Source organism: Alligator mississippiensis, chromosome 5 (genome assembly GCF_030867095.1).
Source record: "Alligator mississippiensis isolate rAllMis1 chromosome 5, rAllMis1, whole genome shotgun sequence".
Classification (NCBI taxonomy): Eukaryota; Metazoa; Chordata; order Crocodylia; family Alligatoridae; genus Alligator; species Alligator mississippiensis.
Genome location: NC_081828.1, coordinates 82759600 through 82786407, shown reverse-complemented (window position 1 = coordinate 82786407; position 26808 = coordinate 82759600). Strand labels below are relative to the sequence as shown.

Genomic DNA, 26808 nt, shown 5'->3' with positions numbered 1-26808 from the left:
GCAGCAGTGACCACTAGATGATTGAGTTCAGGATCCTGAGGAAAGGAAAGAATCTGGGCCAGAGTAGCGCAGCAGAATAAGGACCCTGGCATGGGCAACTAGTGCCTCCTGAGTCTGGGGGGGCACCACCGGGGCATGACTGGAAGGGGGGTCCCCCAGCGAATGGGGGGGGAGGGTATCCCCAGCAGCCAGTTGCCAAGTACATTGGTGGCACAGTGGTGGTGAAAGTGTCAGCACTTCCACATGCAGCACGGTGGAGGTGGAAGTGCCGCCACTTCCGCATACGACACAGCGGCGGCGGAAATGCTGGCACTTCCGTCACCAGCACTTCTGCATGGCCAATGTGCCGCCGCTGGAACCAATTTTAGGGGGGGCACAAGCGCTCTCCCCCCTACCAGATGGAGTGCTCACTGTTGGGGTGTTGGGGGGGGGGGGGGGGCATCAGCACTCACAGGGGAGGCACATGCCTCCCAACTGTACAGTTGCTCTAATAAAAGATACCACTAAAAATCCTTGCCTCTCATACATTTTCTAGACCATGGTGGCTACAACAACACTCCAGCCCTCCCTTATCCTTCCACATGTACCTGGGTCATCTTCTCCTCCCTACTTGGGACATGGCCTGTGCCACAAACTCACTTTGCCACTGAAAGACACTCCCAAGTCCCACTTCTGGGACATTGCTTGATAGCCATCTCATCCACAGAGCAGTTCTTTTTCTTCAGATACCCAGACTGGCTCTGGCAGGCTTGGGTTACAGCCAAGTTCCACCTGGGAGGCAGCCTGTTTTCTTCTGTTGAAGTGACTTCTCACTGCTATTGATTGGCTCCACTGGCACAGCCCTGCTGGCCCAAGTGAGCACTGAGAGCAAAGGACTGAGCAGCAGCAGCTCAGGCCGCAAACAAGATAGAGAGAGAGAATGGGAGAGAGATGGAGAGGGAATAATGGGAGAGAAAGAGGGAAGGGAGAAACAAAGAGGGAGCAAGAGTGAGAAAGGGAGAAAAACATGGAAGGGAGAGAGGTCAAGCAGGTGGGGGTGATCTGTGCCAGACCGTGGTGCTTTGAGTAACTGACTGACTGGCCCCTGGAATAGAAAAGGATGATATGAGAATCACTGTTTTGGAGTATGACACATTGCCACCTGCTGGGATAGTGCCAACTCAATTGATTTCTTTAGTTTCTTTGGTGCAGGAAAGACTAGAATGGACACTATGCCTTGAAGTTAAATTAATTTATGCAGTTTTGCAGTGACTCAAGGTCACCCTGAACTGCTTCTTGGACTGTTTACCTCTACTTTCCAGAAACAAGCACAGTTGATTAGATTCAGCAAATATGCAACTGGGTTGTGTTATCACCTTTGGTTTATTTAAAAATCGTATTTCTATTGTAATTTATTATAGCAATTGAAAATTAATCATGAGAGGAAATTAATAAAATTGCATGAGAAGGTTCTTCAAAATGGATAGTATAAAAAAAATCTATTTGTCAAGTTAGGAACCAGACACCATCATTGAATCATGTCATGGAACCATATCACCAACCTGAAAAGCTCTCTTGAAATATACCAGCTTGACAACTAGGCTCCACTTACTTTAGGTAAAAAATAAAAGAATGACAGAATTAAAATAACAAACAACCATGACATGCATACAACCATGACATGCAGATCTGATGAACCCACATCCTAGAAGGCTAGTATGATACAATCCAATATGGATTCCTTGTTCAAAATTAAGGCAGTTATGATAACAATTTATGAAGTTACCTTACTGGATGTTTGTCTAGAATTAGTCACTGTAAATGGATGATCACTTACACTAGTGCAGAATTTTACAAAAATTGTTGACACCATTCTGGAGAAATTTACAACAAATGCTGAAACTGCTTAAGCAAATTCACATATAACAAAAATCAACACAGATTAAATGTAAGATGCTACTCCTAGGGAAGAACAATGAAATGTACAAATATTGGATAGGAAGTAACTGCCTGGGTATTAGCATTGCTGAGAAGGATTTGGAAGTTTTGATGGATCACACTCAGTTTGAGCCAGGAATATGATGTAGTTGCCAAAAAAGAAATGAAGTTTTGGGGTGCATTAGTATCATAGTAGAATCATAGAAAATTAGGGCTAGAAGAGACTTCAGGAGGTCATTTAGTCCAGTCCCCTGATCAAAGTAGGACCATCCACAACTATATCATCCCAGCCAAGGCTTTGTCTATCCAGGTCTTAAAAACCTCCAAGGATGGAGGTGCTACAATGTCTCTGGGTAACCAGTTCCAGTGCTTTACTACCCTCCTAGTGAGAAAGGGTTTTTTTGATGTAACTTGACACCATTGCTCCTTGTTCTGTCATCCACTACCGCTGAGAAGAGTCTAGCTCTATCCTCTTTGTAACCACCCTTTATGTAGTTAAAAGCTGTTATCAAATCCTCCTCCATATTCTCTATTCCAAACTAAATAAGCCCAGTTCCCTCAGCTTAACTAACACTCATTTGGACACGCCCGTATTGTTCACTGTAGTCTGATTCTTTTAGTCTGTGATGCCTAAAATTGTTTCTATGAATCTCAGTTTCTACTGATTCCATCAAAATGGATGAGGCTTGGTGACATGACTGCAGAACTGCCATCTTTAGACCTCAGCTCTTATGGACTGAAACAGTACTTTTACATGAAATGTAAGTCTATTTTTTCTTTGACCAGCTTCACTGATGCAGCTTCATTTCCAAGAGAAAGTTTATCATATGGATTAATACAAGGAGGAAAGCAAGTACTTAAAACAACAGTGAAAAGGGCTGATCTTGAGCTGCTTTTATTTGACTTCACATAGGCATACCTGGCAGCACACAGTTGTTAATACATCTTTTTCAAAGGCAGAACTTTGATTTCAGTTAGAAGAATTTTATTTTCCTCAGGTGATCTGTATATATAACCATCCTGCAAGTTTTATAAGATAGCACAGAAATATTGTGTTAAAAAGGCTCAAAACACTTTTCTTTTATTTTTCTAAAAAGGCTTCAGAAAATTCCTTAATTTTTTCCACCAATATTGATCTATAATTCTGTGGAATTCAATGGATTTTTAAAATCCACAGGACAGTTTCTATCTGGGAAGTAGCAAAAAACAGTGTATTACATATGATATGAAGATTGCTTTTGACATTACCCAAATCACTAGACATTTTTTATTATTTACTCCTGATTTTTAGTGCATTTTTAATTTTAATTTTCTGCAATGATGGACTATTTCAACATTCTAACATTTTTAGAAAAACTGGCAAAAAGAAAATGTCACTGGTAAGTTATGTGGAGGTTTCTTATTAGGTAGTTTCTACAGAAATAACCTTATTTCTTGTTAAGTTATGGATCCATGGCAATCCAGAGACTGTTATACATAAAATGAAGTTATATAGAATCTAACTATTAATAAATGAGATGCAAGGGACTCGGACTAATTCTTCTGTGCAGGAACAGTGCAAGGTTAATATTAAAGCCCTCCCCCCCCCTTCTTCCCCATGCACATACATAAGATCTGGTATCAGGGTGTGTGTTAGGAAGCAGCCAGAGCTCTTCAGTACTATGAAGATTGTGTGCTGCCTTGCAAACCATAGGGCACAGACCGAAGTACAGCTCCCTGTTGTAACTCATGATGCTTTGCAAGAAACATCATGAGTTACAATGATCCCCTGGATCCAAAACAAGTACACTGTTGGGTCTGGGAGGGATGGGAATCCAGCTGCTGGCTGTAAGCTTGCAGCCCATTTCCCCTAACAATGCCCCTCCTTCCTCCCAGCCCCTGTGCTATTTTTAGAATGGGAGGGGGGGGGGGAAGGGACTGAAGGGAGCTCCTTCTGGGGTTTCCCCAGCCAGCATTGGAGGGTGGGGTGGATGGAATGGAGCCCCCCAACCTCCAGTGCCAGATAAAAAAAACCCAGACCAAACTCCCTCTGCTCCCTTTTCCCGCTCCCATTCTGAAAACAGTGCCAGGGGTGAAAGGCAGAGCAGACTGAAGTTACTGAAGCTGCTCAGTTTTGGAGTGTTTTCATCTGAACATTTATTCAATGAGGGTTCAGATTAAAAGGGCCCAATCTCATTACAAAGTGCTCTGCAGCCCTGCATTTCTGTTTGGTCACAGCTCTAGAGTGCATTTAGCAACCCTAAACCTCAGAATTTAACCCCTTAAAATGCCTTGGCATGATATTAAACAAAAAGGAAGAGCACAAAGCAGATTCTTCCATTACAGAGAATCTAAGCATCAGGAATAATACTCTTAAAAGAATGATGCCAAGCAATTCAATGTTTAGGGTGAAGAAAGTCAGTCACCCCTCTCCATTTTTTCAGGAATAACAACCAGGAATAACAACTTTAAAAACAAATTCCTTGGAACCCTCTTTCGGTGAATAATCACCGAACAAATCACCCTTAGCACTGTACTGTGGATGCTCCCTCCCCACCTCCTGTCAGCAAGCATCCCTCAGGTTCGGCGCTGGGACTGAGCCCATGGGTCGGCAACTCGGGGCTGGACCCGATGATCTTGCAAGGTCCCTTCCAGCCCTAATGTCTCTGAAACCTAATGTCTCTGAAACCAGTCTTAGTTTTGCCTGTTTTCCAGTTTCTTAATCTTCACATATATACTCTTCGTTTTCAGATAGTCACATCAGATAATCTCTTATGCAAATGTATCACTCTATTTTCAGGTTATTAAACAGAGCCAACAAGAGTCTGTAACTCCTTCAGTTTTAGTGAGAGATTCCTGTATTGTATGTTGTCAACAGATTAAATCGATTCTGTGATCAGTGAAATTTTCAGCTCCTACAAACAGGACTCTGGGGATGTGGAGCTGTCAGAGCATAGTGTCTATACTGACATCTTTGGCATAGGGCAGCAAGGTTTTGAAAAAGTCCCCTTATAGGTAAGGGAGCATTCTCTAAAGGTAGTTAAAATGTTCTACTGTTATGAATCTGGAAAGCTCTCCTCCTTGCTCCCCCACATCAGTGAGTTTCAATGTTATTTCAGATAATAAAGTTGTAGTCACTCAACATAAAATTTTAATTGCTGATGTGGGGGCAAGTTTTGGGCTGGGTCTAATGTTGGCCCGCCCACCTGTCTAAGCAGAGCAGTCCACCCAGTCTTTCTTGCCATGACTTGCTGTTTCTTAACCTGGTGTAAAATGCGGGAGGCCACCCATTTTAAGACCCTGATGCCTAGGGGTTTACACATGGCTCCAGCCTTCCCTTACCGTGTCCCATGCCTCGCAGATAGCATCCAGTTTGTTATTGCACCCTGGCTTCAGGCCAGGCCAAACTCAGTCCACTGTTGGGCCTCTCACACATTGCCCCTTTCAGGGCCACATTCATACCACTCCTCTCTCATTGGGGCCTCTTCCACTCTACCCTCTCTCACAGGGCTGCTTGCAGGCTGCCTCTCCCTGGGCCACTCTCAGCCCTGCTTCCTTGAGCGACTCCGCTTGGGCCATCAGGCTTGACTACTCTCATACTTGGCACTGCACATGCAGCCCTTCAGATCACTCATGGTTCCTTATTCTATGTGGCATAGTCCTTGTGCCTAACACTGGGCTGATTCTGGCCCTAGTCCCTCACCAGGTGACTTTCCACTTTCACATACTCATGGGGATTGACACCCATGCTGCCTTTCAGGCCGTCCTTCAGCCCTACTCAATACACCATGTGGTGCAGCCCTTCAGACTGGCCTTCAGTCCTACTCTACACCTTGTTAATGCACAGTCTTTCAGGTCATAACGATGCCCCCTACTCTGTGCGGGCCCACCATACATTACTGCCCCCACTATGGGGCCACTCTCCTGCCCTCTCTCTGGGCCATGTTACTGCCCCCACACTGAGGCCTCCAGGGTCTTACTGCCCTGTGGGGCTCAGGTGTCTGAAGACATGCTTGGCTTCCATGCCTGTCCCTAAGTCTAGTGACCCAACAGAATGTGAGGGCTGGGGTTAAGAAGCCCCTCCCTGCCTTTCACTGGGGAGGCAACTGGCCTGGCATTTCTGGGGAGCTCTCCCACCAGAGTTAGCCCCACCAGGCCATTCTTCCCCAGCAGGGTGCAGTTTTCAGTCATATCCAGGACCAGGTACCTCCTTCCATCGCCACAGCTCCTGTCATTACTTCCAAGGTGCTCCTGAGCAGTAGCTCAGCTGGGTGTTGCTCTTCTGACTTCATAAATTAAATGTCCCAAGTAATTCAAAGGTAAGAGGAATAAAACAGTTATGACTGGCCGTGTCTAAATGAGACGCTAACTGTGCAGTCATTACCGTACAGTCGTTTAGTACTTGTATATATAAGTATTAAATGACTGTGCAGAAACCAGAATTACTGAGCAGTAGTGCCAAGGAATGGCTTTTTTGTGATGCTGACTGTGCAGTAGCGTCTGACTACTGCGTAATAGCTTTACGTCATGCTTTCTGCCACATGATGCTACTGCGCAGTAGTCATGGGCTACTGTGCAGTCAATGTCTTGTGTAGATGCGGCCACTCAATATGAAAAGGAGGCTTTAAAAAATAACCCTACCCCTTTGTTATCTTAAACCTGGTCAACTATAACAAAGCAAAAAAAGGTTCATTTTCATGAAAAAAACCCCAAAACCTCTTCTCTATTCAACTGATGGAGCATCCCCATCACAAATTCTGCCTTTGAGCGGATTTTTCAAGTTTTTCTTTTTGTTCGTCTCCCCGCTTTTTAACGCCCATTTGCTGCGTGTAAGATCTGTTCTCCTGAACTCTAACGAAGAGTCAAGAGGAGAAATAGTGGGGTTCAACCTAGGGCCTAGTCTCTGAGGAGTGGAGCAGTAGGGCTCCCCTTGCAAAAGATCAAGCATGAAGAGTGAGGGCCTTGTCAGACCTTATGCTGTAAGCTGAACAAATGTTTATTGGCTTAGTCTTGTTTGGTTTAGCGGAGCAGTCACATGTAAAGATAAAAAACCCTTCTCTGACTGTCCCTGACCTGCACAGCTGTGACCTGCCATTAGAGGCTTTGTGAGCAGGGGCGGGCCCAGGAGCTAGGGGAAGGACAGGCTCACTGCTTCTGCTGGGCAGAGCAAATACTGCAGCCTCAGAGTGCCTGGCAGTCACTTTTTTAACAACTCAGAAATGTTTGATAAATGGAAAAATAATGAATTCAGTTTTCCTTTTGCATTCTCTAATCTGTCAGTCTTCAACCAGCAGCCTTACTTATCAAGAGTGGAGTGAGGATGGCCTACTATTAGATAAATAATGATGTTAGAATCATAGAAAATTTGGGTTGGAAGGGACCTCAGGAGGTCATCTAGTTCAACCTCCTGCTCAGAGAAGGACCATCCCCAACTATATCATCTGAGTCAAGGCTTTGTCTAGCCAAGTCTTAAAAACCTCCCCCCCTTCCATATTTGCCACATGCATGGAGTAGCGGGGCGCTGCTGGCCTTGCTCCCCCCCCGTGGTGTCCTGACCCCGCTCCCCCCGGCGCCACCACTGCCACCTCCAAGGAGCCTGGTCTTGCCACCTACTCCCTCCCGTTCCATCTGCTTCATTGCCGCCACCTCCAGGGAGCAGGGCAGGGGAGCACCTCCAGGGAGCAGGGCAGCTGTGCTGGCCTTGCCCTCCCCTGCTCTATCCTCTGTGTCCTCACCATCATGGTGGCGCTCCGCCACGCTGCCACCTCCTGTCTGAACACTGTATTCGCACTCCGACTGGTTGTTTCCGTCAGCCAATCAGAGTGCAAATAAAGTGTTATGAACAGACAGACAGGCAGACAGATAGACTGCAGCTTTTATAATATTAGAATAATAGAGGAAATAAATATGATCCCTTGCAGACTGTGAAAATAATGCTTTTATCTTTTTTAGTTCTGGAGTATACTGCAAAAGGCTAAAAATTTTAATTGCAATTTAACTGGCTAAAGATAAGGATTTATCTGTGAAAACCAGTACTTTCCACAGTGCCAAGATATTTTGGCATATCTGCAAAACAGTGCAAGAATAACAGATATTTGGAGGAATGATTAAGTTTTTCAATATGATTATGCCTTTCACAACAATTCAGATTTTATGGATTATCCAACAGATTTTATTTTCTTTCAATGTTTCTCTTGCATTAAAGTTAATCTTATAAAATCATAATGCTACTTAAAACTGAACATATAAAGGCATATACAGTAGCAATTAAACTTCTCTATTGAATGAGACTGAATTCACATCATTTGGAAAGGTAAAAAATACAAAGGAATTTTAGTACAAGTTGTTAAAGAGGGAACACTTCACTTCACGTATGCTAGTAAACTTCAGACAATATTTATGGTGGGCAAATAAACGTGCATATTACGGCAATAGTAAAGTTGCATAAGATCTAGACAGCATCTTTTGCAGCATCAATAGCTGTATTAAATGCCCTGCATCTCATACATTTGGAGAGTATTTCTACCTCTGCTGAAAAAACAAGAATCACAAGCTTTGCCCTCACAGTGGACATACTTAAAGAACACATTATGTGGGTGATTTTACCTCTGCCAAAAAACAAAACAAAACAAAAAAAAAGTATTTATTTTCACACTAAAAATACAGGAACTATATAATATTTTTGCATCCTGATGAACTAGGTACTATTTAGTTTGCTTTCTTATTCAAAACACAAGAGGAAATTTTTATTCATTTTTGCTACTCTGATAGTAAAAGGCTCATTAGGACAAAAAAAATCAAATACAAAATAACAGATTCCCTTTGATACTTTAAAACTGACATACAAACTGTATTCTGGATTATAGTTTGGAGATAAATAAATATATCACCACATTTACTGAATCAAAGATGACACTGAATTTAAGATGACCCCCAAATAACTGGATTCTATACATGGAAAACATAAATTCGTCATAATTTTCCATGTATAGAATCTAATTATGGAAGAGTCATCTTAAATCCATTCCCCCCACCCCTACATCATTCCAAGCAGCAATAGGAGGGCAGGCAGCAGGGAAGTCAAGTGGCATGACCCCTGCCCCTTCCCCCCTGTCCTCCCCACAACTGCTGCCTGCCCCTCCCTAATGGCTGCACACCCTGGTGCCTACCCCCTCTCAAAGGTGCCTGCTCCACCTACCATTTCCACCCCCCTTTCTGTGCCTGTACACCCTGGCACCTGCCACTGTCCACAATGCTTGCATCCCCAGCAACTACCTACCTCCTACATGCTCATCCCCACTACCATTTATCCTCTAACTCCGGCTCAGGGCACAGAGCACATGGTTGCTCTAGGCCCCTGCCTGGCTACACAGCAACAGTGATGATGGCAGCAGAACCAGAGGTGCTGCCAATGCCGCTGCTGGCCAGACAGGGGCCAAAGCAACCATGTGCTCTGTGCCCTGAGTCAAAGCATGGCTGGAGCAGGGCCAGAGTTTTAGCTGAAGGAGAGTAAGGAGTTGGGGGCAGGAGGGAGGTCCAAGGGCAGTGGCTGTGGCTCAGACTCAAGCCCCAAGCCCAGGTTGGAGCTAGACTTAGAGTTGAAACAGCTGTCTTCTCACCTCCTGCTTGCACTCAAATCCAAGACAAGGGGCTTCCCCCCATGTTAAATAGGGAAAAAAACCCTGTTCTTGGATCTGAGTAAATGTGGTATTTAATCCAAGAAAAAGAAGCTGCAAGATCAACAGTCAAAAAATTCCAGCAGCAGGTGGCTCAGGCACCATAGAGATTCAGTTGAGGTGCAAAGGAATGAATGGGGCAGAGGAACAAGACAGAGTGAAATGGCACTAGTGAAGTTTCCTACCACCCAGCCAAAGTGCTATGCAGATGAAGATCCCATCACTGAATGCTGTCAGAGCCTCTCTGGTCTTAATCCAATGGCTCCACAAACTGGATCTTGCCCATGGACCATAGGTTACTGACCCCTGGTCTATACACTCACCTCATGATCCAGGCCAGATCTGGACTGTGGGACTCCTCAAGAACTGGATCAAGCTCAGGCAAGTGGCTCTGATTCCAGCCTTGGGCATGTGGTGACAGTAGCCACTCAGACCCAGAGCATGTGACAATAGTGGCTCTGGCTTCAGCATCTGTTGGCAGCAGCTCTGGTATGGAGCACAGGTGCTAGCTGCAGGATAGGGCAATGATTAGGCTAGCAGTGGAATAAATAGCGCTTAGGCCAAATTGCCACTTGCCACAGTGGTGGCAACAAGCAAAATAGCAACTGTAGTTGTATCAGCCCCTGCTTGCCATCCTGCAGCATATCACCATGTCCACCAGGGTCTAGGGGCCCTGGATTCTGCTGCAGGCCAGTCCTCCTTGCAATGTCTTTTAAGGCTTCATTAACGCTCATTAAAAAAGACAAAAGTAAAAGAGATCTACAGAATATTAGGTCACATTCTTGACCAGTGGAACTTGTAAGTCATTGGACTCAGTAAATGAACATGTTGATTTGGTAATTCATTGAGACGCATTAACACAGACTCCACATTCAGTAAGCGACTGAATGAGGTAAGCAGTTACACATGCACAACTTAGTTAAAACATTTATCTTTTCAAGCATAAACATTATTCTTCCATAAGGAGTCAGACCCTGCAACAATTCATATTACAAACTTCAGTTGAATTCTCTGTAGGCCTTTCTAAAACAAAAGTGTCTGTGTATATTCACACACATTTGCATAAAATGTTGGAAATTAATGAACAGGTAAAAATGAAGTAAATGGTTATACTACATTACTTCTACCACATGTATCAGTTAATCTGATTAAAGTATAATTAAATTCTCAAATATAATCTAAATTTAAGATAATATTTATTAAAGAGAAATATAAAGAGAATACTGGCTTGCTTTGTATCTCCTCCTCATCAGCTGCTTTTTATACTATTGCCGCCCTTTGTAACAATTGCTAGGTCCTCTGCATACCTAGTCAGTGCAACTGCACTTGATTTGTGCTCGCTGGCCAGATGACTCTTACCTTCCTCCTCTTAGTTATTTGACTCCTCTAATTCTTCAAGATATGGAGCTATTAATGCCCAGAGTATATGTTATTGTTGTATATTTTTACAACCTCATTGCTGGAAATATTACAAATAAAATGTAAACCATATAAAAGCAGCAGGAAGCAGAAGGAATAATAGGAAGCAGAAGGAACACTAGACTCACAAAGACATTCCTAAGAAATTCCTAAGAAAGTACTGAAGTTTCCCTTCCCTTCCAACCCTGACATTACTTGTGTACTTCACCTTTTAAGAAATTCTCAGAATTGCCACTGACATTAACAATTAACTATGGCATGGTCCTTTATCTACTGTGGCCACCTATAAGTTTATTGGGGTGCTCACCAGGATCTGGGAGAACATCTGTTCACCAGAGCGCCCCAACGGATGACAAGGTTGAATGGTCACAAACTCCTCCATGAGCGTTTCAGGCTGGACATAAGGAAGAACTTCTTTACTGTCTGAGCCCCCAGGTTTGGAATAGACTGCCACCAGAGGTGGTTCAAGCACCTACTTTGAATGCCTTCAAGAGACATTTGGATGATTATCTTGCTGGGATCCTATGAACCCTGCTGACTTCCTGCCCCTGGGGCAGGGGGCTGGACTTGATGATCTTCTGAGGTCCCTTCCAGCCCTAATGTCTATGAAATGAAATACTGAAATCAATGGCAATATTCTAAGTAATATTGACAACTATACTATCCAGACTTGAGTGAAAATGTTGCTGAATTGGTGACTGAAAAGGAGAGAATTGCTTTGTGCCTGCTGCTTTAAGAGATTTGAGCAGGCTGTGGAGCAGCCGGCAGGTGCAATGCAACTTAACAAAATGGTCACATGACCATGAGAGGAATCCTGGATTGGAGGATGGGACTGAGCAGCCTCAGTATAAACCCAGGCCCTCAAAGATGAGCTGGCGGTTGCTGCAGGAAGCCAGAGGGATAACATAGCGGGGCCAGAACTGCTGCTCCCAGAACACCTGGAGCTTAAGGGTTGGAACTATGGAGATGGAGGCAGTTCCTGGTCCTGGGGCATGACCTGAAACTAAATTCTGCTGGGGAGGATAGTATGTTGGGGCTACCCGTGGCAGGGCAGACTCCAGGAAATGCTACACCAGTGCCTCCCTAGTGAAAGGTGAGTATGGGGCACTGGAAAACCTCAGCCCCTGCTACCTTGTGGGTAATGTGGGCGGGGGCGGGGGGAAGGCTAGAGGAGCACACCCCGACAGAAAATCATAGGGCCAAGGCCCACAGAGTGGAGCTTGAGGCCCATGGGGTGTAGTGGCCCTAGTGAGACCCCAGTGAGGTGGAGTGAAAGCTATACACCACATAGAGTAGGGTCCGTGGGGGGCCTGAAGGATTGCACATAGGCTGGCCAGAGTAGAGGCCCAGTAAGGGGCAGCGAGCGAGTCAGTCCAGTAGGGTGAACAGCGGGCTCAGGAGGGTTCTAAAGAGTAACTATGTGGGCCACAAGCTCACGGAGTGAGAGCAATGTTTGGAGGGGCCCGAGAAGGCAGAACTGTATGGGAGAGAGGACTAGATGATCAAAACCGAGCCAGAAAAACCTCAACTGGTCCATGCTGGGGCCAGGACCAGAACAGTCAAAGGGCAAGGACACCCACTGTGAGGGATGGCCAGAAGCTAGAGGCCTGGAGTTCTGACTGGGCTAGAAGCAAGGCCAGGGCCTATAAGGCCAAAGGTCCCAGGGTGGGCCACTGCCAAGAGGGAAGGAGGTCTAGGGAGTTTTGCAGCCCAGAATGAGGGTGGAGGTTAGGCTGCCTGAGTAGGAGGTATCTAGGTTGGGTCCAAATGTCAGGTGGGCATATAGTGGGGTCCAGAGTAAGCCCGGAGCCGTATAGTGATGCCATCTGAAAGGCATGAGACATGGTATAAGGGGAGGTTTGGAGCAATGTATTACGCCCTTGGTATTGGGTATTAAATGGTTAGCCCCCTGCCTTGTAAACATCCATTTCAGTTACTTCAAAGGCATGGCAGGTGAGCAAGGTGGGTGGATTGACCTAGACAGGTGGGAGGGCCAACAAGTTGATTGGCCACGAGGTGGCCCCCGATCACAATGACTTTTAGTTAAAGCACTCCCACCCCCATTTTGAAGCATGGGGACACTGAATATATGAGATGCTGAGGTTGCTGGAACATGCTAATTAACTTGCTTCAGCCGACTCAATTAATCGAGTTTGCTCCGACACCCTGTAATTACAGCGCTTTAGAGCAGATGTTCCGCATGTCTACAAGCACCCAATATGTTTAAACACTAAAAATGTATGGCGCAAAAGAAGTAATTAACTTTAGCTCAAACCACATTCTTAGAAAGGTTTACCAAATATTTATAGAATTATTAGCCTACAGAATACTAGAGCCCTTTCAAAATACTGCAAATTATTTACTTATTACCTCAGTATAAAATTTTCTTAAACTGAATCCCAGGTGCAAATTTAGCCAAACATTAGATACATGAGAATTTATTTAATTACCTTTTGTGCAGCAAGATGAAGAGCAGTTCTCTGGCTACGATCAGATTTATTAACATCTGCTCCTGCCTTCAGCAAGGCCTCAGCACAATCCACTCTGTCAGCCAGTACACAGTACATGAGTGGAGTTCTCCCAAACTGGTCCTCTTTATTTTTCAGATCAAGGTTTCCTTTAATGATAATAAATAATTACTAAAGTTTGTCTTCTAAATTTACAATTATATTGCCTTACAATATAATGTAACAATATAATGCTTCAATAACATAAAATGTTTCTATGAATTTGAGAAACCACAGAATCTGTGCAGACAAAACAAACTTTGATCATATGATATTGCTTTACAATAAGTACTTTTAAAATTAAAATAAAAGAAATACAAGTCTTGAAACAAATAGTCAAATTAAAGAGGACACAATGAAAAAAATCAGTCTCTAATTTTTATCCTGACAAGGGCCTGTCTAAAGGCCAGTCTCATTGTCAGCCTGCCCACCTGTCTAGGGCAGTCTACCCACTTGACTTGCCTGCCACACCTTTGTTGGAATTAGTTGTTTGTAGGCGGGAGGCTGCCCATTTATTGCCCTGACACCAAGGCTGTAATACACGACTCTGAACCATCCCTACACTGTGTCCCATGCCTCGCAGATAGCATTCAGATCCACTATTACTCCCCTAGCTCCTTAGCTGGGCCACACTCGGCTTCTGCCCCCAACTTGGCCTCAGGCGTTCTCAAGCATACCTTGGCCACATGCCCCTCTCTGAGGCCTCTACTCTGCCCTCTCACTGGAGCCTCTACTTCCAGTTGGCCTATGCGCAGTCCTTCAGGCCCCTAAAGACCCTATTCTACATGGCCTCTGGCTACCACTACTTCCAGCCAGCCTACATGCAGTCCTTCAGGCCCCCAAAGACCCTACTCTACACAGCCTCTGGCTACCACTACTTCTGGTCAGCCTATGTGCAGTCCTTCAGGGCCCCACAGACCCTACTCCAGCTCTCTCTCCCACACTGGGCCAAACTCAAGCCTCTGGCCCCTCTCTGGGCTCCTGAGCCTTACGCCCCTTGGGCCTCAGCTGTCTGTCAGTGTGCCTGGACCCAACCTCAAGCCCCATTCACTGGGCCTGGGCCCTGTGCTTTTCTGATGGGGTGTGTTCCCCTAGACTTTCCCCTCCATGAGGTACCTATAAGGCAGCTGGGGCTGAGGTTTTCTGGTACCCCATACTCGCCTTTCACTAGGGAGGTACAGGTGTGTCATTTTCTGGAGACTGCCCCACCACAGGCAGACCCACCACACCATCCAACCCCATCAGGGTGTAGTTTCAGGTCATGACCCAGGTCCAGGAAACTCCTCCATCCCTATAGCTCCTACCCTGACCTCCAAGTATTTTGGGAGCTGCAGACTTCAGGCTGAAAGAAGTTGCTTTTCTGGTTCCCTAGGTGTAACTGCCAGCTCTGCTCCTAAGGTCTGGGCTTATACTGAGGCTGCCTAGCCCTCCTCCAATCTGGTGGCCCCATTGCGGTCATGCGACTACCTAATTGGGCTTAAGCACACCTGCCAGCTATTCCACAGTCTGCTCAAGCCCCTTAAAGTGGCAGGCACCAAAGGTGCCCTGCTACACTGTCCTATTCATAAAAACTAGACTCAAATTTTAAAATGCAGATGACGAGCTGCTTAACGAATTACTTAAATAAAGGACAAGAAAATTATACACAAGAACCAGCAACTGTAATATTCACTATAGAATCTATTCCCTGCAGCAGAATTGTCCATTAGAAGATGACTGTTCATTAAAAAAATATAGTGTAGACATTTTGGTTATAAAGAAAATTTAAAAAACATTAACTGAAAGTAAACTAAAACTAGACATGAATTCCTTATTCTGTAAACATACCATCTGAAACAAGTTGCCATCATGGTCTTGGTGTTTTTTACTATGGGGTGGTATTCCAGGAAGAAGGATTGGTGGCAATAGATGGAGTCCACCTGATGAAGTTGGGGACGAGTGTCTTCACATACATGCTAGCTAACTTACAAAGGAGGGCTTTAAACTAGGTTCAATGGAGGACAGAGACAAAAGCCAATAGAGAACTAAAGAAGTAAGGTGATCCAGATAAAGACCAAGAAAGAGGAGACAATATAGGGAGCCTCAACAGTGTTCTCTGAGGTAAATTAGCAAGATAATAAATGAATAAGCTAGAGACACTTCTTTGGTCACACTTCTTTGGTCCTGTGGGCTAAAAGAGTGGCACGGGGTTGGTCCATGGGCCACATCTGGCCCATGGCACCCTCTTCTCCCATCTCTCTTCATGCCGGATCAAAAGCCTGTGGGTGCCATGTGCAGCATGGATCCCAGACCAATTGGAGTGGGCACCATGTGCAGAGCTACTGGGGATCAGGGAGTGGGGAGAGGGAACTGCGTGCGGCATGGATCCCAGTCTGGCTGAGCCCTGTGTGCACACCAGTCTAGTGCACACCCGGCAGCATGTGTGTCAATTCAGACCCAGAGGAAGAACCAGGAGCCAGATGATGGAGTTCCATGGGCTGAACTTGGGACATGCCTAGTTTAAGAAGTTTATAAGTTAATGAGAAGCATAAAGAAAAAGCAGAAAGAATTAGAAACCCTAGTACAATCATAGCAGTGTGATCTAATTGGGATAACTGGGACAGTACTTCTCATGACTGGAATACTGCCATGGATCAGGGGTTTTTAACTGGGGGGACATGTACCCCCAGGGGTACTTGAGAAGGCCTTAGGACAGGGGTGGGTAAAATGCGGCCCATGGGCCAGATGCGGCCTGCCATGCCATTCTGCCTGGCCTGCAGGGCCCCTAAATATTTAGAAAATTAATATTTATTTGCCCCTGGCTGCCTGTTATGCGGCCCTCAATGGCTTGCCAGAACTCAGTAAGCGGCCCTCCACCCAAAATAATTGCCCACCCCTGCCCTAGGAGGTACACATGGGTGGGCAGGGATGAAGCGCTGCTGTGCACTATCCTGCGCTGCCACACAGGCGCTGCCTACCTGGCTGGACGCAGGGGAAGCTCTCAGGCAGCGGCTGCTGCCATTCGGCATTCAGCCATGCACCACACCTCACTCCACTCCGTGTCTGGCCGTGCACCCCATCTTGCCTGCTCCTGCTCTGCGTTCAGCCATGCACCACCCTCCCCCTCCTCTCCGTGTCCGGCTACACACCCCATACCCCTCGCTGCACGTCCAGCCGTGTGCCACCCCTCCCCCCCCGCTCTGCATCTGGCAGCCAGGGGTACACTGCTCCATGTCCAGGTGCCCAGGGTACACTGATCCCAAAAAGTTGAAAACCCCTGCCATGGATGGTATAACTTTTTGAGAAAGGACAGGCAATAAAAAAAAGAGGTAGCATTACCACTGAGTATCAAATGACCCAAGTATCTCTTATCCCAATGTTTAAATTGACTCTCCACCTGACAATATCTACAGTTCAATTATATGTCATCAGTATAAGAAAATGTAATACAGTAAAAAATTTGGACTTGGAAGCAAGATAAAATAAATACTATTTTGAGTAAGAATAATTTCCCAATAAATACCCTATTTCTTGTATTATCCACTTTAATAACTTAACCAAAAATTTAAAAAATAATGTCCTAGAAACTGCTGAAGAATAGTGGCAGCATAGAATTTGTTCTGACCCAGGAAAAGGTCAGGGAGGCACTGTTACTCTAAAAGTCAAATTCCTTCCAGCTTGATCCAGAGATGAATACTACACTACACTTTTTTGGAAGGACCCACATATTCTGTTCATCATACTTAATCAACTCTGCTGGCCATCATGTTTTGAGTAGAGAAGGAAAGAAAACTAGAGCCTGGTTTCAATTCATTTCTTCAAATAATGGAAAAAACTGCTAAAAATGCAGCCCTTACACTTCCTTCTCCTGCGTCCAAATGCTAGAATCCATTTATAATTAATATGGCCATGCCAGGGGACTCCCCAAGGAAGCTGTAGATTCTCCTGCATTGGAGGTGTTCACAAACAGGCTGGATACACATTTGTCTGGGATAGAATAGAAACATCGCATTTTGTACAGGGGGGTGGACCAGATGACCCCTAAAGTCACTTCCAATTCTATAACTGCATGACTCTTTCAGCCATGACTTTCTATAATTCACTAATACCCTTGGTTTTTCTACCCTTCTTAAACTGAGCCTACATTTGTGCATTTACAACTTTCACGTGCATGAATATTGGCCATTTAAAGCTCTGGCTAAAGCAGCTGGCTCTGAATTTTGGCTAAGAATTGGAGGGAGACTAATATTTAGATGTAAATAACGATAAAAATAGCTACAAAAGAGTTTTATTTTGTTAGGGACTGGGGCATGAGTGGTCTTGCCTAGTGGTTAGGCACCGAAGCACAGGTGCAGTCTAAGTTGGTTTCCCAGGAACTGGGGGGAGATGGAAGGATCCATTGATAGAACTGGAACTGGGAGCTATAGCTGAAGTCAAGATAGGCTGGGGTCAAAAGCTGGAGCCAGAGACAGGGTAAGCTGAGGGTTAACCAAGATCAGAGACCAAAAGCTAGACTCAGAGGTTGAACCAGAATCATAGGGATGCACTGATAAAAGATTTTAGGGCTGATACTGATGACCGATTATTAACCAACCATATCGGCTGATACTGATCCGATTGTCGATATGCAGCCCAGCAGCTTGGAGAAGTGTCCAGCTAGTAAGTTTGTTGGGGGAAGGGATATGGGGGAGGGAGAACATATCGAGGCCCCCGCAGTGAGAAGGGCTGGGGTAGGGGCAGGCACTGCCCAGCTGGGGCGGAGGGAAGGCGGCTCCCACCACTGTGTGTACCTCAAGGGAGGCGGGGGGGCATATGCCCTCCAAATTTGTGCACGAGGCTCCAGCAGACTGCCTGCTGTAGGCTCAGGGCCAGTGCCAGTTTCTTCCCAGCAGGGGGACCAGGCTGGGGCTGTGCTCAGGCAGGCTGGTAGTGGCGCTAGGAGGGAGGCCTATGGGGGGGCTACAGACACTCTAAAATTCTCTGTAGCCCCCCCATAGCCTCTCTTCCCTGTGCCTGCCCTGAGCGCAGCCCTGGGTCCGAGTGCGAAGCAGGCAGCCCACCCATGCCCTACGCACATGCCCCCCATGCTTTTCCCAAGGGTGCATGCCGCAGTGGGAGCCACCCCACTTCCTTGCCTCCATGGCTGAGCTGCCCATGGCTCCATCCTGCACTCTCTCCCTCACCATGGATACCTCAATGTAAGTTACTGTAAGTTACTTTCAGTTGGGCCTGCTCCCAGAGACACATGGGTTAATGCCCATTGTGCCCCTGGGAGCCAAAGACCCGGACCCAGACTCCACAGACCCCCTCAGTGTGGCTCCAGGAGGTATGTGTATCAGGGCCAGATGAAAGTGTGCGAGCACAGGCCGGGGTGCTCAGAGGGCGCTCCGTGAGAGAGTGTGTGTGGGTGTGTGCATGTGTGTGGGGCCACGCCGGGCATGGCACGCTGGCTGAGTGGAGCCCGGGAGAGGAACAGCCTCCCCTCCCGGGTCCCTACATAGCTGAGCCCTCCAGGGAGCCCCGCAACCAGAGCTGTGCGAACAGAGCATGCAAACAGGCATGGCTCTACTTGGGTGCAGCAGTTTGCATGGGAGTTTGAGCGGAGAGCACACAGAGGCGACCAGAGGGCCATCCGGGTGAGGAGCCTGAGGCCAGAGGCCCGAAGAGGAGCTGTTTGGACCAGGTAGGGGTGTAAACTAGCTCTCAACCATGGTGGGGATTCATTGTGGCCACAGGCATCCTGGCACCACTGAGATCCCCACCCAGACAGAGCCCATGGCCCTACCCCCCACCCAGATGGAGCCCCTGGGGGGGCTACCTGGTATGGCTGCTGGCAGCTGGGCATAGGGGCACCTCCACTTGTGGGGTATGCTCCCTAGTGGAGTCTCTGGAGGGCTGGATGAGGGAGCTTGAGGAGAAGGTACATCAGCTATGCACCATCAGGGCCCACAAAGACTTCATCAATGGCTACTGCCAGGGCCTTCTCCAGAAGAAGGAAGAAGAGATGAACAGAGATGGTGGCCAGTAAGGAAGCTGTCCACAAAGACCCACCTGGAGCTACCTGGAAGACAGTCACTACACACTCCAGGAAACGCAGGGCCATGGCTGCTTCTCCCCTGGCCCTGAACAACAGGTACACTCCCCTCCCCACGCATGAGGCTGCTCTGATGATGACACTGGAGAAGAACAAAGGTAAGAACCATGCTGCCACACCCAGGGGGAGGTGCAAGGTGGTGGTGGCTGGGGACTCCATCCTTTGGGACATTGAGGGACCCATCTGCCGTTTGCATCCCCTAGCCCACGAGGTCTGCTGCCTCCCTGGGGCCCGCATCTGATAAGTTGTGGAGAGGATCCCCAGGCTTGTCCGGCCCACCAACTACTACCCCAACTACTATTTGTTCTCATTCATGTGGGAACAAATGACACGGGCAGAAGTAATCCAGACTGGGTCATAAGTGACTACAGGGCTCTGGGGGTTGGGCTCAAGGTGTCGGGGTCTCAGGTAGTCTTTTCCTCTTTTCCTCATGTAGTCTGTGCTCCCTGTTGCAGGCCACAGTCCTAGGAGGGAAGGATGCATCGAGGAAGTAAACTGATGTCTCCAATGATGGTGCCACTGAGAGGGCTTCGGTTTCCTTGACCACAATGTGCATTTCAGGGAGAGAGGACACCTGGGAAGAGACGGCATCCACCTCACATGGAGAGCTAAGTCCCTGTTCTTGGCCAGGATGGCTGATCTTCTTGATAGGGTTTTAAACTAAGATTGCTGGGGGATGGGGAAACACTGACTGGAGCATGCCCAGGGACATACAAGGAAGCTCCGTAGCTAGAAATACCAGGAGGGCCACTCTTGTGGAAGCTGAGGAAATAGTTCTCCTTCAATGTGACAGGAAGTCGAGGGCCTTAGTAGGAGGACTCAGGTGCCTGTACAGTAATGCCAGGAGCATGGGGAACAAGCAGGAGAAACTAGCTCTCCTGCTTTCCAGTGGCCATTATGATCTAGTATGACCTAGTAGGGATTACAGAGACCTGGTGGGACTCCTCACACATTTGGAGCATAGCCATAAAAGGCTATGCCCTGCATAGAAGGGACCGAGTAAGGAAAAAAGGTGGAGGTGTAGCTCTCTATGTGAAGGAGCAGTACACCTCCTTGAAGGCCAACATCGGCTCCAAAGAAGAACAGCTTGAAACCCTCTTGGTCAAGTTGTGGGGGGGAGGGGACGGCATGGCAAGAGAGATCTTACTGTAGGTGTATACTACAGACCACCAAACCAGGGCGAGGAACTCGATCTAGAGTTCACTCGAGAACTAACAGAGGCTGCCCGGGGATAGGACATGGTCATCATGGGCGACTTCAAGACATCTCTTGGGAAGATCACTTGGCCATGTCGGATCAGTTGCATTCCTTCCTGACCTACATCAAAGAGCTTTTTCTGACTCAGGAGGTGCACGGGCAAACCAGAGGTAATGCTCTTCCAGACTTGGTCCTGGCCAAAGTAGATGACCTGGTGACCAACTTAAACATAAGAGGGCAGCCTGGGTGATAGTGACCATGAAACCATTATGTTCATGGTCCATCGTAAGGCAGACAAATCAGATAGCAGGCTTGAAGTTTTGGACTTAAAAAATGCAAATTTCAACAAGCTCAGGTCACTAGTAAGGAATGTGTTATGGGACCAGGGACTGAAGATGAAAGGAGTGCATGAAGAGTGGTCATTCCTAAAGGAAACGATACTTGAAGCACAAAGAAAGTCCATTCCCATGAAGAGGAAATGTAGCACAAGGGTTGGGAAGCCCTCTTGGCTAAACAGGGAAATCATGGTCCTCTTAAGAAAGAAGAAAGAGACGTAAAGTCAATGGAAGCTAGGGACAGCCCCCAAGAAGGACTATATAGCAATGGCTCGCACTTGTAGGGATCAGATTAGAAAAGCTGAGGTGGCAACTGAACTAAAATTAGCAACAGATATCAAGGACAACAAGAAATCCTTCTTTAGGTATGTAGGGAACAGGAGGAAAATGAATGGGAGTGTGGGACCATTGCTCAACAACTCAGGACAGCTAGTCACCAGCACTCAGGAGAAAACTGAACTCCTGAATGACTACTTTGCTTTGGTCTTTCACCGGGCCACAGGGAAAATCATACCAGATAGGGTACAGAATGAGCAGGGTTCAAATGGCCGCCTTTCTACTCAAATTGCCATAGAATTGGTGTGTGATCAATTAAAGAAATTGGACCTACATAAGTCAGCAGGTCTAGATGAACTTCTTTCTAGAGTGCTGAGGGAGAGGGCCAAAGTAACTGTAGAACCCTTGGCAAATCTCTTCCAAAATGTGTGGCACTCCAGGGAGGTCCCCATGGACTGGAAGAGGGCCAATGTGGTGCCCATCTTCAAGAAACAGAGGAGAGAAGACCCAGGTAACTATAGGCCAATTAGCCTAACTTCTATCCCAGCGAAAATCCTGGAAAAATTCATTAAGGAGTCTATGTGTGATAGGCTTGCAGAAGGCAGGATTCTGAACAACAGCCAGCATGGCTTCGTTGTGGGCAGGTCTTGTCTTACCAACCTCATCTCCTTTTACGATCAGGTGACTTGCCACCTGGATAAGAGAAAGGAGGTTGACATTATATACCTCAACTTCCAAAAAGCTTTCAAGCTGGTATCCCACACTGTTCCTGCGAGAAAATCGGAATACTGTGGGCTTAACTGGGAGACAGCCAGGTGCGTAGGAAGCTGGCTGTGGGGTAGGACCCAGAGAGTTCTAAGAACAGATCTGTGTCATCTTGGCGGGAAGTGGCCAGTGGTGTCCCTCAGGAGTTGGTGGTTGGTCCAGTGCTATTCAACATCTTCATCAATGATTTGGATGTGGGGGTGAAGAGCTCACTGTCCAAGTTCATGGATGACACCAAGTTATGGGGAAGCATGGTCATACTTGAAGATAGGCTGCACATACAGGCGGACCTAAAAAGGCTTGCAAGTTGGGCGGACTGGAACCAGATGAAGTTCAATGTTGACAAATGTAAAGTGCACCACCTGGGGACGAACCCTGGGGACAAACCTGGGGACAAACCCTGCACACCTACAGGCTTGGCAATGCCAACCTGACCAGCACTATGAATGAAAGGGACCTGAGGGTAATAATAGACCACAGCATGAATATGAGCCGGCAGTGTGACGCTGTAGCCAGCAGGGCTAACAATACCCTGGCATTCATCAATTGATGCATCTCCAGCAAAACCAAAGAAGTGATTTTCCCACTCTACTCGGCATTGGTGAGACTGCAGCTGGAGTACTGCATCAAGTTCCAGGCACCACACTTCAACAAGGACGTGGTAAAGCTTGAGAGAGTCCAGAGAAGGGAAAAGAGATCAGAGTCTTTGGCGGCAATCCATATGAGAAAAGACTGAGGGATGTAGGACTCTTCAACCTGAAAAAAAAGAAGGCTGAGATGGGTCTTGGTAGCAGCTTATCACTACATCAGAAGCGTACATCAAGGGCTCGGTGAACAACTGTTCACCAGGGCACCCTTGGGGAAAACTAGGTGTAATGATCACAAACTCCTGGAAGACCATTTCAGGCTCTACATTAGAAAAAACTACTTCACAACTAGGGTGTCCAGACTGTGGAATAAGCTCCCTCCAGAGGTGGTGCAATCACCTACCCTGGAAATATTCAAGAAGAGACTAGACAGTCACCTTTCTAGGGTCACTTGACTCCAGTTGTCTTTCCTGCTTGGTACAGGGGGCTGGACCCGATGATCTTCTGAGGTCCCTTCCAGCCTTACAATCTATGAATCTATGATCTGCGCCCCCATGCCCCTTCCCTCCCTCCATGCACTTTCCTTCTCCCTCCCCCAGACTTACCAGCTGGACGCTGCTATCCAAGCTGCTGGGCTGCATTCCTGGCCGCATGCATGCTGCAGCTGTGCGCGTGCATGTGGCATTTATTGGTGACATTATCAGCCACACCAACCAAAAAAAGCCAATTGCTGATAACGTAAATTTTCCTTTTTTTGGTGCCGATACAATATGAACCAATATATCGATGCACCTCTACAGAATCAAGAGCAGAAAACCAGAATCAGGGGATGCCAAAGGTCCTACTAGAATTAGAAGCTGGAGTCAGATCCAGGAGTTCAAACCAGAAAACCAGCAAGAAAGCATAGAGGGCCAGAATCAGGAACTTTTACAAAGATATTGCAGGCTGGGCCTGGCTTTTAAGGGTTGGAGCAGGCGGGGCCTACTGTCTGTGGCTTCAGGGGGTTGTCTGTTGTCTGTGGCTTCAGGGGGTTGGCTGCCCTGACTGCATCACTCCGCCTAGCCAGGACCATGGTGCAGCTCTGGGCTTTCTGTTCAGGGGATGACTTGTCCTGACTCCCAGTCGAAGCTGACTGGGTCTGGAGCTCTGCTCCATCCTCATTATATTTGTGTACACTGTCACTAAATTTTTTAAAATCTAAAGGCAGTTATAAAATAATATAAATGTAGTTACCATCAATATTAAGTGTACATACTACATACTTTCTGAAAGTAATTAATTCTACTCTTAATTGTTTTAGTTGATTGAATACTGTCACTTTTTCACTTGTTTTATAGTGTAATTAATTTAGGGCTTTATTCAGGATATTACACTTACGATAATGATGAAACAGTGGAACTCAGAACAGCTGGGAAACATCTTTTTGACCAGAACAATTCATTTTAAGCACTTACACAATTACATCACAAACTAGAAGCAATTTTAAAAATATTTTCTCTTTTTAATAAAAGAATAAATAAATTTAAAAAAAGTAGATATTTTTAAACAGTCTGGTGCAGTCTTGTTCCAATATTTTAAATAATAAGCTGTACTTTTTCCATAGGATTTTAAAGTTCATTAAGATGTTAGATGTCATTCAATCATTAGATAAAACACACCACCAGAGCTTATTCTTACATAATACCAACATTTAAAAACACTACTCTGTTTTGTCACACCTGGGAGACCTGTCAGGCCCGCAGGCAGTGCCTTAAAAAAAGAAAGAAGTGCAGTTCAGATGGAGCAGCACATTTCCTGGAGAGAAGTGTAGCTGAGGAAAAGCACTGCGTCCATATCTGTGACTGTGAATATCCTTAACAGAAAGCAGGTCACACTGGCTAGGTACAGAAGTTACACATAAACCCATTTAAGTGATCAGAAACTGGTTTAAACCTGTAACAGAATTAGAAATTCAGTGCACATAAACCAGTTTCAAAATGGCAGAAACTGGTTTAAGATAAACCTGGTTGAATGTAATATCAGACTTAACTGATTGAGGTCAAACCAGTTTATGAAACTTCTGTCCCAGACTCCTTCCCTGTTCAAGTTAAATCAGAGTTCCCCAGCATTTTGCACCCCTGAACTTGGCTGTGCTGTCTGCTTCAGACAGTAGGGCTGGCCCTAGCCCTCTGCTCCCTAGCTGGAACAGTGAGGGCTCACTGCCCTCCCCCCCCAGGCAAAAACCCCTGCTGGGGTCTCAGACCAGGAAGGGAGGTTGCCCTGTTCTGCTTACTTAGTGCTGGCTGTGACTGTGGACTACAAACCCAGAGGCACTTGGAAGCAGAAGGAGGAAGTGATGACCAACCCTGCAGAGTCCTGCTGCTATGAATCTGAACGGCAAGTCCCAGAGACCTTGGGGGCAGCAGGAAGAGGAAGTGAACACAGCCCATGCTGGCTACATGCCAAAAAACCATGCTGTAGCACCCCTAGACTTCTGCTTTGAGCCACTGCAGGCATGTGGCTGATTTCCTGAATCAAAAGTGAATGTTTCTTCATTTGCTTATTGGTTCAATCTTTGCAGCTTAGACTAACCTGCAGAGACTGAATCAACTCAGCCTTGGGCTTTTTGACTGTCTGTACTTAGTCATTATCAACATCTGCTCTAGAATTTCAGTGAGTGATTTGCCTGAGGCTGCTAAACTGGCTTACGGATATCAGAGGTGTGTTGGAGTAAGGCCTGATGCTGGCTTCCAGTAGTTAATTTGTTTTCTTTACTTTGTCTATGTTGTGGCCTTTGATAGCCCTAGAAAGAACATATTTTCTGAGGTTGAGGGGTTAATTCCCCACACAAGATAAGCTACTAACTACTCAATTTTGTCATATCCCAATGGGATACTGTGGAATATTAAGCCCCATGACATAGTAAATGTACATTAAAGTTACAGTTTAAAATCTTAGTTCCTGGGAACAACACAACACAAATGTTATTTTAACTGCTCAAAAATGCAAAAAGCATAGTTCTAATAGGAATACTGTGATATATATTGTGTACTTTACTGAGGAAAAACTAGCCTGACATAGCAAATTGGGAAAATCTAGCCTGGGACAGGGCTACATGGAGACAACTTGTGAGAGAAGGTACATCTTACTTTGAGAAAAAACATCAGAAAAAATATCTCGTCCTGGAGGAAGAAAAATGACAGAAATGGAAGGAAAGGAAACAAGACTCAGAAATCTGATCCAACCTTCTCTTTAACCACCATCTGTGGCATCTGCCAGAGAATTTGAGGCTCTAGGACTGGCCTTCTTAGCTATCAATGGACTCATTCAAAACCCTTTACTTGACCATCTTCGACTGTGAGGGATCACTGCTGATGCTATGTACTTTATTTTAAATATAATATAATAATAAATATAAGAGCATTAGCTAGTAATCTTAAAATGTGTCATGCAACAAGTGTCCCTCCTGCGTACACAGAAATGAATGGACAAAAATGAGAGGCAATTTTTTATTTCCTTTTTGGCTAGGCAAAACCTACATTTCATATTCTGTAATTCCACTGTGGCTCTAGGCTTCCAAAATCTGGAATCAAAGGGTTCACTTCACAAATTTAACTTGAATACTATGACCATGCCTTATGGGGACTTAAGTGTGGCAATATTGAGCCTTCCTGCGCTTAAAACTTAATGTCTAGCTCTGAGGCAGGAATCCACAGGCCTAATTTGATTGCCTAGGCTCCCCACTACTTTAAATGGGGAGAGTTAGTTCCCAGGACTGTGATTTACAACTGTCAGTCTGTTTAGCAGGTAATGCCAAAAAAACCAATAGGAAACCTTGAAGAGAGCAGTATATTCAAATTCACAATTTTTCTTTGAGTTGGGTGCCTTTCTGAAACTGGAATTCATAGCCCAAACTGTGCCCAGCCTTGGTTGTTTTGTGTGCAGGCAACAGGGTTACTGTTGTTTTTTAAAACATAGATTGAAAGGTAAGAGGTGGTGATGGTAGAGGACTCCCTTTTTATATAAGTCATCTACAGCAATTGCCTAGGAAGTGGGAAGCCTTCATTTAAGACAGTCCTAAAATCTACATCTGCTACA

At 46.1% G+C, this 26808-nt stretch overlaps 1 protein-coding gene across 2 annotated transcripts in view; it reads right to left on the bottom strand.

The window, feature by feature from the left end:
* Positions 1-26808, bottom strand: part of INVS (inversin) — a 227694-nt gene that overhangs the window by 158855 nt on the left and 42031 nt on the right. For both annotated transcript variants that reach the window (XM_014603023.3, XM_019485218.2), the window contains exon 3: positions 13442-13608. In XM_014603023.3, the coding sequence (XP_014458509.1) occupies positions 13442-13608 (167 nt within the window). The remainder of the gene's footprint in view (positions 1-13441; positions 13609-26808) is intronic.